The following is a 12278-nucleotide window of genomic DNA, read 5'->3' on the forward strand; positions in this document are numbered from 1 at the left end:
GAACATTTTCAAAGGAAATCTGTCAATCTCTGCCAAGACACTAAAAGTTGGTCATGATTGGATCATTCATCAGGTCAATGAACCAAAGCAAACATCCAGATCAAAACAAATATGGTTTACTGAACACAAAATCAAGTTTCGGCCATTGCCATCTCAGTCCCCTGATCTAAACTCCATAGAAAAACAGTGGGGTGGGTCAAAGAGGAGAATGCACAATTGTGGACCTAGGAATCTGGACGATCTGGGGAGATTTGATAAAGACGAACGGTCTTAAATCCCTTGCTTTGTATATTCTCCAACTTTATGGGGTGTCATAGAATATTACAAGCTGTTTTATTGGCAAAGGGAGGCTTAAGAAAGTTTTAACAAGCAGGGGTGCCAATAATTGTGAGCGATATTTCTTTATGAGATTTTCCTTTTTCTCAAAATAAATTTGCTTCCCTTGAAGGTTAGATTTTTCCTATTTTATTTCATTGTGAGAATACAATAAATCACCAACAGATTTTTTTTTTTTATACAGGTTTTTAGTCAACTTTAGCAGAGGTGCCAATAATTCTGTATGCAGTGTATTAACAGTAATAGACAGATACTGTATGTACATGTACAGCTATGTGCAGTGTACAGTAACAGTAACATTATAAGAGTAGTAAAAATAAGTGTGTAAAATAAGGTACAGCTCAACCAGGATTATAAAATTTAAATATTTAATAATGACATGATATTACATAACATTACATGAAACGGAGCAGAAAATGCCCACATATGTAAAAATCCAGAGCAAACTTAAGATAGTACTATGAGTTGTAAAAGGTGGTAAAAAACAGAAAGTAGCAAACTAATAGTGACACATTGTGAGTGCACAGAAGTACACACTTTCTGTGCAAGAATTTGTTTCATACAATAATCTATCATAATTGTCAGTTATTATTCTGGCAAAAGGTAAAAAGTACACTTATGTTCAAACAGGAAGTGTTATCTTAATTACAAATCTTACAATCTTATCTTTCAGGTGGATATACACACAGATATCTGGTTCATCTATACAACAGAAATAGTCACTCATCTATGGAAAGTAGAAAGTAAAAAGTTGTTTAAATTAACCATGGTCCTCAACCACACAGTGTCTTGTATTTAGACATGTCTCCTTGATTGAACCATCTTTGAGACCTTGTGCCACAGGTCAACAGCCCTCTGCCTAAACAGAGACTGACCAATGCAGAGATTTATACAAGTTCCAAGAGAATAGAGTGACGTAACAGAGTAGAAGATGTAGTCGTTCTCGTCAAATTTGTATTTGAAGATGTCATTATGTAACATGCTGATGCAGATCCATGTGGCACACATGAAGTAGAAAACAGCTTGCACGATGCCTGTGGTGGTCACCCTCAGTTGACTCTCCAGAGAAGACTTCATGCTTGACTTCATGTTCTCCATGTGACGCCTTAGATAGGAAACCGTGGCACAGCCAGATCCCAACATCACAACAAGACTCAGAAATAGATACAGCAGCTTAATAACATGACCAACCAAAGAAATGACATGGTGTGGTGAATATTCATGTGGATCTGTACCATTGCCTGTAGAATTGACAGTATTCTTTGCTTTTATCAATGAAATGAAAACCTCAAAAATACCATTGATGAGAAGAAATACCCAGTAAAAGACCAAACCACAATATATGAAAAGTTTGATATTTGACTTCAGCCACACGAAAAAGGCCCTCTGTGCAGGAACAATCTGCGAGAAGTAGAAAACATTGAGCCACACGGTTGTTGTCATACTGATCTCCACAAGGTCTTTGAGCATGATGTGAAATATTGTAAGAGAAAGCAAAGTCTGGGACTGGGACATGACAATGAACTTAAAAACAGAAGCTTGAAGGAGAGCAGAGCACAGCGCGACAAAAAGCAGCAGAATTTTCAAGGGTTGTTTGACCTCCGCCGTTCCACATTTTTGAGAAAAAATACAAAACATGAAAAATACATTGATGAAAACACAACAAAGAGAAATAGGCCCATTAAATGCGAAAAATATGACACAAGTCGGATCTACTTCCATGGTGTGGGTGAACGCGCCTCTTTTCTGGAGTCTCTGTCTCTTGTGCTCATTTAGTACTCAGTTAAATACTCTGTGCTGTAGTACTGCTTTGCATCACTACTGTTTGTTCAACACGGTCTCGCTCCCGTTGCGTTACACAAAGATGCTTGCTTGGGAGACAGTCTAGATTAATTGGATTTCTAAGTAAATCATCTGTATGTAACATAATAGGAACGCAATGCATAGCAGGATCACTGGAATATGATCATAGGCGCTGTTTTGATAATCTTTTGTGATGAAGCCATATTTGCCTTTAAGAAGTGCATGATCAGTTTGCATATTTCTTGATTGATTTGTATGTTTTGCTTGTACTCACTCATCAGGGACTCATCTCTCATTTGCTTATGTTGATTTAAAAGGATATCATGCTGCTTGGTATCAAATTGTGTTATTCTTTCAGACTGGTCCTTATTGCTGTGTTATTGTCTTAGTTACATCAGAATTCAATTAGATCTGATGAAATGTTCCAGTTTTGTTATTCAACTTTTGGTATTGTTGAGAAGTGTTTAAAATAGTGTAGCATACACTAGTAAAAAAGTAAATCAGTTCTGGATCCATTTTGTGGTCTCTAACATAACAAACTAACATGACAAACCACTCAAAACAGAATGTCCTCAGTGACCTTCTGTCAGTTGAACACATTTGGCCATAATGTAGCCTATAAGGCTATATGTTGCCTGGATCATTGTCGATTTAATCTTCCTTAATTTTCTGAACTGTTATTACAAATATATGAATTGCAGTAACAGGTTTCAAATAATAATAAAAAAACATGCAATTATAGAAGAAAACACTTTCAAGTTTTCAGTAAGTCACTTTATTTACAGAGTATGTTAAAACAAAAGGGATTAACCCAAGGTGCTTTACAGGTGAAGCAAACAAGTAGATAATACAGCATATAAGAAGGAGGAACAGCTTTAAAAGAGGAATTTCATAAATAGATAAAAGCAAATAAATCAGCATAAACAGTAGGCTAGTAAAAAATGGCAAATGAATAAGCATAACAAAGTATAGATAGAGATTCATAGATAGAACATAGGCCTAGATAAATAGAAGAATAAAATATAGCCTAGTAAAATATACAACATACACAAAGATGTAACATCTAGTAAAATCAGTGGACTGAAAAGGCAGGAGGAAACATGGCTTACCAGAATGAGGATGGGACACACAAGTTTAAACAGTGGATTACATATTATAGGGAAACATCAAACGGGGGTATGCGCACACTGTGGCGCAATAGAAAGTGTTAAACACATACTTATAGACTGCACATATTATAACAGAGAAAGAGAAAACATGAAGGGAGTGGTTAAAAAAGATCTAACCATGGAAAACTTATTAAGTATATCTAGCACACAGTCCACAGCTAAGGCTGTTATATAAAGCTTTCATAAAAGAGACCCAACTAGCAAATAGAATTTAGTTTTTTTTTTTTTTTTCCATTTTAAGAATGAAGATGGAAGATGGCGGTAGTGCACGAAGTATGCAAACTGCCATTAAACATTATAGAAGAAGAAGAAGAAGAGACCATAGAGGTCAGCATTCGAAAATCTTTTTGTTTCTCTGAGGTCAAGAGGAAATGACGCCATTGATGCAAATGATTTTTGACGAATTCAAACATGGCGGAATACCTGGCGTCCATTTTCGGAACAGAGAAAGATAAGTGAGTAACATTTATTATTTAATTTCGAAAACAGTATAATCATGTGGACCCCTAGATGTTCTAGTGTATGTATTAAAACGATTGACTGTTTGAGAATCAAGTTTACAGAAACTGCTAAAGCAAACGCTAACGTTAGTTCACTAGCGATTTGAACGCTAACTAGCTGGCTAGCTAAGTTAGCAAGCTCACATGCTTGTTTCCATGTCTCGTTCAATAGTATGTTACAAGCGCCCAGATGCATTTCCATCATACTTACCTAAATAAATAAGTGAACATAATTGGACTTTCGTGGACATTGGCTTAATTACTTGCACTTTGCGGCTATATATCTGGCGAAGTGACTAACAGTTAATAATGGCTAGCTAGCACAGCTCATTCATTGAGTTTCACCCTGATATAAGATTCAATATATCTCCGATTCATTATTCCGAAACAATGTTTCACATAGCTAGATGTCTTACAAGTGTAACTATCCAAACTGGCCTGTAATAAGTAGGCTAATGGTTGATTTGGTTTTGACATTTTATGTAAAACCATGCGTAGCTGCAGAAGCACAAAACTGTGGCTTTGTTGGTGCAAAGTTAGCTGGCGTTGTTGTTACTTGATATAACATTATGTTTGTTATGCTGCAGACGAGGAAAGTTTTAATTCACGATGGTGTCTAACGTTAAACATGATCTTTTCATAGAGTCAATTGCTCATTTTATTTCAAAATCGGAGCATGCCGCCATGGAGATCGATGCTCCAGGCTTCACAACAAGCCAACCTTCAGCCAGGTTAGTAACTGAACATCTTAAGTGTTTCTCCATTCACTTTCAGAATATTTCCAAGAGCAAATGTATATAATACACCCTAGGTTTCATCATTCGTTTCTGATGTCTCTTTCAAAACCTCTAGATAAGTAAATTGCTTTCCTTTCCAAAATCAAGATGCAAGGAAATGGAAAAACTGGATTGTTAGAGACTTGCATTAAAGCAACACCAAAGAGTTTTTGTACCTTAAAATAACCAACTCGTAACGGGGTGAACGGCACTTCTGCATTCGCTTTGCGACCCTCTGTCGGCTATAACCGCACTATGCAAGTTTGCCAGATCGGGCTGCGGATCTGTAGTTCGATGGAATGACATAAGAAACTACAAATTTGACTTGCTTCTAATGTCGCAATACATCATACTTTAATAAAATCATGCAACATACTCTACCTTGTCTGTGGACATTTGTTTTTTGCAAAGCAGGTGCTGGAAAATCAAATAACGTGCGTGCGACAGAGGAAAAGTCCTTTGGTGTTGCTTTTACTACCATGAAAACATGCATAGAATAGTCACTAACACATCTATAAAAGTCTTCAGAATCTTGTATATTTAAAATGCATTTGCAGTCATTTTTTCTGATGTTGTGAGGGGATAAAACTCTGAAAATTAGGGATGTACTGATACCGGCATCAGGTATCTGCCGATACCGTGCTTATATACTCCTATTCCTAATAAATGTTCGATAGCTTCCGCTTTCTTACACCGTTTCCTCTTAAGCAGTCTCCAACCTTTTTTCCTCTGAGAACTTCAAATGAACATGGTCGAGAGTTACTCATGATTTGGTAGGCATAGTAGCATTTATTCACTTAGCTGATCTCCACCCAAAACAGCTGAATAAGCGTTATATTCCTTGACTCCTTTACCTTCTCTGTTTGGAGACTGCTGTGGAAAGTGATGTAACATTATTTCCAACTGAGCTGACACACTTGCACCACCACACACATGCTCTTTTTTATTTACATTTGTGGGGGGAAAAATCTCATGTTCAAACATATTTTTGACTTTAACTGGCTTGGTTATTTTCATTAGTCATAGCCAAAAATGGTATCAGTGCATCCCCAATGAAAATAAAAAATAAACCTTAAAGTAGGCCAGTCTGTTCTCTTCAGATTTGTCCATGGATAAATACTGGGTTTAAGTTATAACCTTAAGGGGTTTTGTTTTGGACAGTTAAATCCCCCAAAAACTCTTTCACGGTGTAAGAAATTGAGAGGCCTTGATATCAATGCAGTTCAGGCAATAACGGTATCCCTGAAGACCATTATGTGTTAGTTGTACAGCTACAGTCTAAGGGATTCTGAATTGATTGGCTGAAGAGAAGGTTAAATATGGTTACCCATAAACGCAATGACAGGGCAGTGATAAGAGTAGTCAGCTGTATGTGGACACACTTTTAGTCTAAATACTGACTTAAAACTCTCTGCACCTTTTCAGGTTACTCTTAATTTTGTGATTCTTTGTGTTTCAGACTATTGCCCTCCTGAATATTTACCGAAACCCTCAAAACTCTGCCCAATCGGCTGATGGTCTACGTAGTAAGTATTCATTTGTTCTTTGTTATTGTAGAGGAGAGCGGGGTCATTTTTTCCATTGGTGATTGTGCTCTGCTGATGAAGAGAAGAGAAGCGAACTGATACAAGCTAGTTTGTGTGTGCTTTCCTCCAGTCATTTCAACCTAATGGGCATAGTAACATGTACAGTTAAGTTCAAAATTCATACCCCAGGCAAATATCAATTTAATGTTGATTTTATGTTTCTTCTGACTGAAAATGACACGAACACATGTCAAAAGGTTCTTTTGGTTCCCTACCACAATGTCTTACAACCTTTTGACATGTGTTCGTGTCATTTGTTTAACATTTTTATGAGAAATGTCATGTCAACAATTATTCATACCCTTCCTAAATAATCACTGAAAGCCTTTATTTTGCCATCAAGGCAACCAAAATGTTTTTTGTAATAACCAATGCACTTTTTTGCATGTCACCACAGTGATTTTGGACCACAACTGCCTTGCAACAGTTACCAGGTTTTTTAGTCTGGAATGGTTCTTTGCCATCACTCTGGCCTTGTGCTCTCTCAATAGTTCTTTGATTGGATTTAGGTCTGGACTCTGGCTGGGCCACTTTAAAATGTTTATATTGTTTTCTGAGATTGATATTGAGTCCAGACCTGAATCTGTCAAAAAGGGAGAACAAAGCCAGAGTGGTGACAAAGTACCGTTCCTTCCTAGAAAACCTGAGTTGTTGCTTAAAAGGTGTGGTACAGAATCATTATGGAGACATGGAGAGGCTTGGTAGCTATTATAAGAACCATTGATGAAAAACACTACTTTTTTAAAATCCATGTTTCTACAACAGTGTCTTCTTACCTTTTGGCATGTGGCAGTATCATTTTCAGTCAGAACAAACATATTGGTCAAACATATTGGAATAATTTTGGGTTCAAAACACCCACCCCGCAGGCCATATCCGGTCCGCCAGGCAGTTTCTTGAGGCCCCTTGAATTTATTTATATTTGTTGATAAGATTTGGCCCACATCTCAGTTTTGCATTTTGTTGGCTGTGGGTCACAAATATGTGGTAGTTGCCCAGAATGTCTTTCTGAAGGAAAGGGAAATGTTGACCAGAACCATCAGCAGTTTCAAGAAGAGTAGACCATGTGACTTGCTCTTCATCATTAAGTAATGAGGCAACAATCTGTCTGTTTTGCGCAAGGACAAAAAAATCTCAAGCCCCATTACCATCAAACATGCAAATTAGTAGTAGTCTATGAGAGGGAGCGAAGAGCAGCATATATAGCTTCAAATACGTGTCTTTCAGTAGAATCAAGAGCCAGAAAAGATGGTGACGCAGCCGTGAAGCTAGTTATAGACCCTTTCAACAATAAAAACAAAAAACAATGCTTGAACGTTCTATTTGGGCCCCAATCTACTTCCTCTGCATTAAGATAACGTATGGAATGTTAAAACGGAAGTCTTGTGGGGCCAACTATGATGCTGATAATGGAACTCTCTTGAAAGGGTCCATAAGCAAAGCAATAGGCAAAGGAATTTAATGACTGACTGTTGACTTATGATGCAGTGTGTGTGTGAAGCGGGGTTCACATTGCACACGCAAACGGCAGTGCTGCGCTATGAAACGCATTATTTTCAATGGCTGGCGTGCGCAAGGACTGGTCTGGGCCAATGATTTCAAAGCCCATCATGTTGCAAGTGTTGGAAACGAATCCCAATCATGAGTCCCCAGATTCTATTCACTTTGTGAAAGAGTTTGGATTTTTCCAGGCTAGCATACATATACATGCCTCTGCACTTAATTGGATAGACCAATCAGAGCAAGGAAATAGCCTACCGTGAGCTGTAGGAAGAACACACAAACCATCCTTTTTCTCCACAAATGCCTTAACATTGTTTTCTGGTCTTTTTAAAAGTTATTGTGCTGTCAATATCTTGTACACGTGATAGCGAAATCTTGGATAACAAAATACATAGCAGGGTAGGCTGCCTCCTTCGTTTTTAGGGAAGGTTTTTGTGTTAATTAATCATCGTAAGTCGGTATGGACCCTTTCAAGAGTTCCATTCTCAGCATCATAGTTGGCCCCACAAGACTTCCTTTTTAACATTCCATATGTTATCTTAATGCAGAGGAAGTAGATTGGGGCCCAAATAGAACGAAGCATTGTTTTTGTTTACCTTGTTGAAAGGGTCTATATGATTAAATGACTCATTACAGGGCGAATGAAGACCCTCTCGCCCGCCCCTACTGCCTGTAGGAAGAATATCCCTCTTGCAAGTTCGGTGTATCCGACCCGTCGACCTTCAGTCTTACAAAGTCTCAGACATCGCGAGAAGCAGGATCAGTTTACATCCTGCATCCCCAGCACAGAGGCAGGCTAGCGAAACGGGCCTTAGTCTGCTGACTTACAATAAATGCATTAATATTGAACATATTCCACATATTCCTTTTTGTATTGGTGTTTTTTGGTGCCATGAATATTTTTCTGGGAAATTCCCAGAAATGCTTCTCTGGTTAACATGCAACCATGGGGCTGTTTGGAAATTTCTCTGCATTCAGTATTTAACATTCTTTAAAGTTGTATGTTGTGTTGCATGCCTGACTACCGTTGCACAACCTAATGAAATGTAAAGGTCTCCTATATGCCTGTTTTCCGGATCACAACCCAAAGTACATAGTAACGGTTACTCCATTACTAATACCATTATTAAACCAAATAGTTTGTGGTTGTTTAGTGTATTAATTTGCCACTGAGGATGTTACATCACATTCACATAGTAGTTTCCTCTGTAAAATGTTTTTTTGTGTGGCAGAAAAAAACTGCAGCATGTTTATGCTTATGTAAAACTTTTGTTTATGCTCCTAAAGTGGATCTTGAATTGCTGATTATGAAAAGTGGACCAGCTGTCCACACACAAGCACAGGTATTTTAGTATAGTGAGAAAATGGTTCATGAGTGTGTGCTGTTGCCAGTTCTATCTGGATTTATAGTCCATATAGCAAGAAGAGGCCATATGATTTGCCCTTCTTTATGTGTTGGACTGCCATGTCATTTTTTTTATGTTTTTTCACCCTTTGTGTTGCATGTTCAGGCACGGTCAGTGATGTGGAGATGCAGGAGCATTACGACGACTTCTTTGAGGTGAGTGCCCAGTAGCACTGTTTGTGTAAGTGTCTGTTGCTCCCAGAGCAAATTTGCTCTCTTCATTTGTTCTCTGTTCACAGTCTGTAATACGAATGGAACATTGTTGCATGCATGTGTTCAGAGTTCACTCTGAAACACTCCACAAATAGGTGCCGACGTGAGGGTACTGTCACTTGCCATGCACGTCAGCACTGACATTTATAATTAGCAACTATTAGATAAACAATTGATTTTACTGAGCGGCGCCGACAAAGTCGAACTGAATCGTATTCAGTTCCAAATTCGGCAGCAACAAAGTGTGACACTGCTGTGCTGAGTTGTGTTGAAAACAATAGAATCTAATGATCTCTAACGTAATCGAATATTGAAAGTGTTGTGCACCGCATTCATGTTGGCATCAATGTGCGGAGCGCTTTACATACACTTGCTAACCAGAGTCCGAATCTCCCCCCTCTACTCCATCTCTACCCCTGTCTCTTCCCCTGTTTACCCCACAGGAGGTGTTCACGGAGATGGAGGAAAAGTACGGAGAGGTGGAGGAGATGAACGTGTGTGATAACCTGGGAGATCACCTCGTGGGAAATGTCTATGTCAAGGTGAGTCAAAGGGAGTGGTGGTGGGAGGCAACTTGTTTTTGTATTTCGAAGGGCAGTTTATGGTTTTTCCCAGCAAAAAATGTTGGGCCACTCCTACTGACATTGGAATCTTGTTTGCTTTTTGTAGAGTTTTTTTTTTTTTGGTAAACTTATAACGTGTCTGTGTGTGCTCCCCTATAGTTCCGTCGTGAAGAGGACGCAGAGAAAGCGGTCATTGACCTGAATAATCGTTGGTTTAATGGGCAGCCCATCCATGCCGAGCTGTCCCCGGTCACCGACTTCAGGGAAGCCTGCTGTCGTCAGTATGAGATGGGGTCAGTGGAATTTTTTTTAATGTTGACGTGGCTCTTCTCACATCTAACTGTTTTAACACCCACTTACAGGAATTCTGACTTAGTCAGTGCAGGGAGTGAACTGGAGGAAGAGTGTTTTTTGTTTGTTTTTTTTAACTTATACTTTACCTCTTGACTTCTATTTGACTGACTGCAGTACCGCTCTCTTCCTGCAGGGAGTGCACTCGAGGCGGCTTCTGTAACTTCATGCACCTGAAGCCCATCTCACGGGAGCTAAGGCGAGAGCTCTATGGCCGGCGCAAGAAAAGGTGTGTGTGTGTGTGTGTGGATGACTGAGTGGGAAAAACAAAAAAAACATGGCTTTTTTGCTTAGTGTTCTTATTATTTTAGCCAAGTAGCACCTTATGACTCCTCTCACTGCCATACTCCATAAAGGTGTTCAGGTTTGCGTGTCAAAAGGTGTGAGATTGGGAGGGAAACACTTGGTGCACTTAATGTGGTCACAAGACTGAGCTTAACCCCCTTTAAGTTGTGTATGTGAAGAATGCTTGTCCTGGAGGATTGGGTGTCACTGAGTGACCTCATTTTGACTGGCCTGCTTGAATATTTACCTCTCCTAGATAATTGGCTAAAGCTTTTGGTTGGGCAATAATCATTACTGCAAAGTAATATTAGGTAATTGGCCTTTATTACTAAGCTGGATGAGGTTTCCATTATCACCAGCAGTGTTTATTTGCATTTGCATGTTTTAATTTTGAGAAATGAAACGAAATAAAAATAGTGGAGGAAAGTGAAACTGTGGCTGTGAGTACGGAATGGTTAGAAAAAAGTTGGCCAAGGATGGCTCAGGTTACTAAAAACTCCTGGCGGCAGTAACAGGGTTTAAGTTTCTGGACGATGTTTTTAGTAAGGTCCCACCTTTTTGAAAGTTTTAGAATATCTTACTAACATAGATAAAAAAAAAAAAAAAAAACATATTTAAACTCCTAACACACAATGCTCTGGCCATTAAATAGCCTTAGTTTAAACAAACAAACAAAGTTTCTGGACACCCTGACCCTGAAGAAAAAGGCTCACTTGGCCTGCATTCCATCTTCTTGGCTAGTTACATTGAACATTTAAAGGTATTAGGATGCTGACCCAGGAGGTTTTTTTTTTTTTTTTTTTTTTTGTACTTTTTAATTGTTTGTTGTTTGGACCATTTATCCGCATTTACTAATCCAACCATTTTGTTAAGCAGACATCGCTCACGATCACGATCCAGAGAACGCCGTTCTCGCTCCCGGGACCGTGGCAGAGAAGGCGGCGGCGGTGGTGGTGGTGGTGGTGGTGATCGCGGCGGTCGTGGTGGCGGTGGCGGACGAGATGGAGGCGGAGGTGGAGGCGGAGGCAGAGACCGAGAGAGGCGGAGGTCGCGGGACCGGGAACGTTCTGGAAGATTCTAAGCTGAGCTGTGGCTTAAACCCCCTCCACCCCACACCCCCTCCTTTCATGGGTGTAGAAGTAGTCTCATTATGACCAAAATGTGATGGAATTGTTGGATTTGTCTCTTTTTTTTTTTTCTTTTTTTTTTTTTTAGCTTTCTCCCATTTTTAGTAAAGACATGTCTTCTCAATAAAAAAAGCTTTTTTTGGTGAGTTTTGTACAGTTCTTATTTTTCCATCTGATGTTTTGGCATTGCAAACTTCTGAATCTGCTCTTTTGATGGTAAATGTGACCTGATTAACAGCTACCAAAATTGTGCAAAATTGTTTGGTGAATACACAAGATTTTTTTAATGTCCTATGCATGTGTGAATGAGGCTGCAAGAGATCAGATGAATTGCATCAGTTTTGGGAGGCTGTCCTTATTGTAAGGTTATGTGTGTGACTAACACCCAATTCCTGCCAATGCTTTGTTGACACATCATACCAGGGAATAAATGGACAATGTGTCACATACTTAATAGTTAAACGACACATTCGGTTTCATATTCCTTTTGGTCTTGTCTGCATTTATTTCCTATATGTTTAAGTTCTGATTTTGTTATGATGCAATTTCTTCACGGTGTTGGAAGGCTCGTAGGAAACTGACAGCAGATGACCAAATTTGCACCTGGACGTTTAATAGAACAAGAACAGGCATCACGTGTTATGGGCTACCAGAACATGTA

At 39.0% G+C, this 12278-nt stretch overlaps 2 protein-coding genes across 4 annotated transcripts; one reads left to right on the forward strand and one right to left on the reverse strand.

Moving 5' to 3' along the window:
• Positions 1 to 1131: 1131 nt before the first annotated feature.
• LOC121697039 lies at positions 1132 to 1806 on the reverse strand. Its single transcript, XM_042078313.1, has one exon. The coding sequence runs from the start codon at positions 1804 to 1806 to the stop codon at positions 1132 to 1134; it is 675 nt and encodes a 224-aa protein (XP_041934247.1).
• A 1831-nt stretch (positions 1807 to 3637) lies between these two features.
• On the forward strand, positions 3638 to 12101 carry LOC121696268 (splicing factor U2AF 35 kDa subunit-like protein). Of its 3 annotated transcripts, none has more exons than XM_042077653.1 (8): positions 3638 to 3763; positions 4452 to 4539; positions 6044 to 6110; positions 9176 to 9234; positions 9735 to 9833; positions 10014 to 10147; positions 10342 to 10434; positions 11367 to 12101. In XM_042077653.1, the coding sequence occupies exons 1-8, from the start codon at positions 3720 to 3722 to the stop codon at positions 11569 to 11571; spliced, it is 789 nt and encodes a 262-aa protein (XP_041933587.1). In that variant the 5' UTR covers positions 3638 to 3719; the 3' UTR covers positions 11572 to 12101. The 3 variants fall into 3 exon arrangements, with proteins under 3 accessions (XP_041933587.1, XP_041933596.1, XP_041933605.1); XM_042077662.1 differs by having other exon boundaries at positions 3694 to 3763; positions 9179 to 9234; XM_042077671.1 differs by having other exon boundaries at positions 3695 to 3763; positions 9185 to 9234.
• The last annotated feature ends 177 nt before the right edge of the window (positions 12102 to 12278 follow it).

This window comes from Alosa sapidissima, chromosome 2, assembly GCF_018492685.1.
Source record: "Alosa sapidissima isolate fAloSap1 chromosome 2, fAloSap1.pri, whole genome shotgun sequence".
Lineage (NCBI taxonomy): Eukaryota > Metazoa > Chordata > Actinopteri > Clupeiformes > Clupeidae > Alosa > Alosa sapidissima.

What these genes read in the sequence shown, in the direction of transcription:
- LOC121697039 (XM_042078313.1), bottom strand. Translation starts at nt 1,806, where the DNA reads ATGCTCAAAGACCTTGTGGAGATCAGTATGACAACAACCGTGTGGCTC.
- LOC121696268 (XM_042077653.1), top strand. Translation starts at nt 3,720, where the DNA reads ATGGCGGAATACCTGGCGTCCATTTTCGGAACAGAGAAAGATAA. An exon ending in ATCGGCTGATGGTCTACGTA is followed by an intron (nt 6,111 to 9,175) that starts GTAAGTATTCAT and finishes CCCTTTGTGTTG; the next exon opens with CATGTTCAGGCACGGTCAGT. An exon ending in ATTACGACGACTTCTTTGAG is followed by an intron (nt 9,235 to 9,734) that starts GTGAGTGCCCAG and finishes TTTACCCCACAG; the next exon opens with GAGGTGTTCACGGAGATGGA.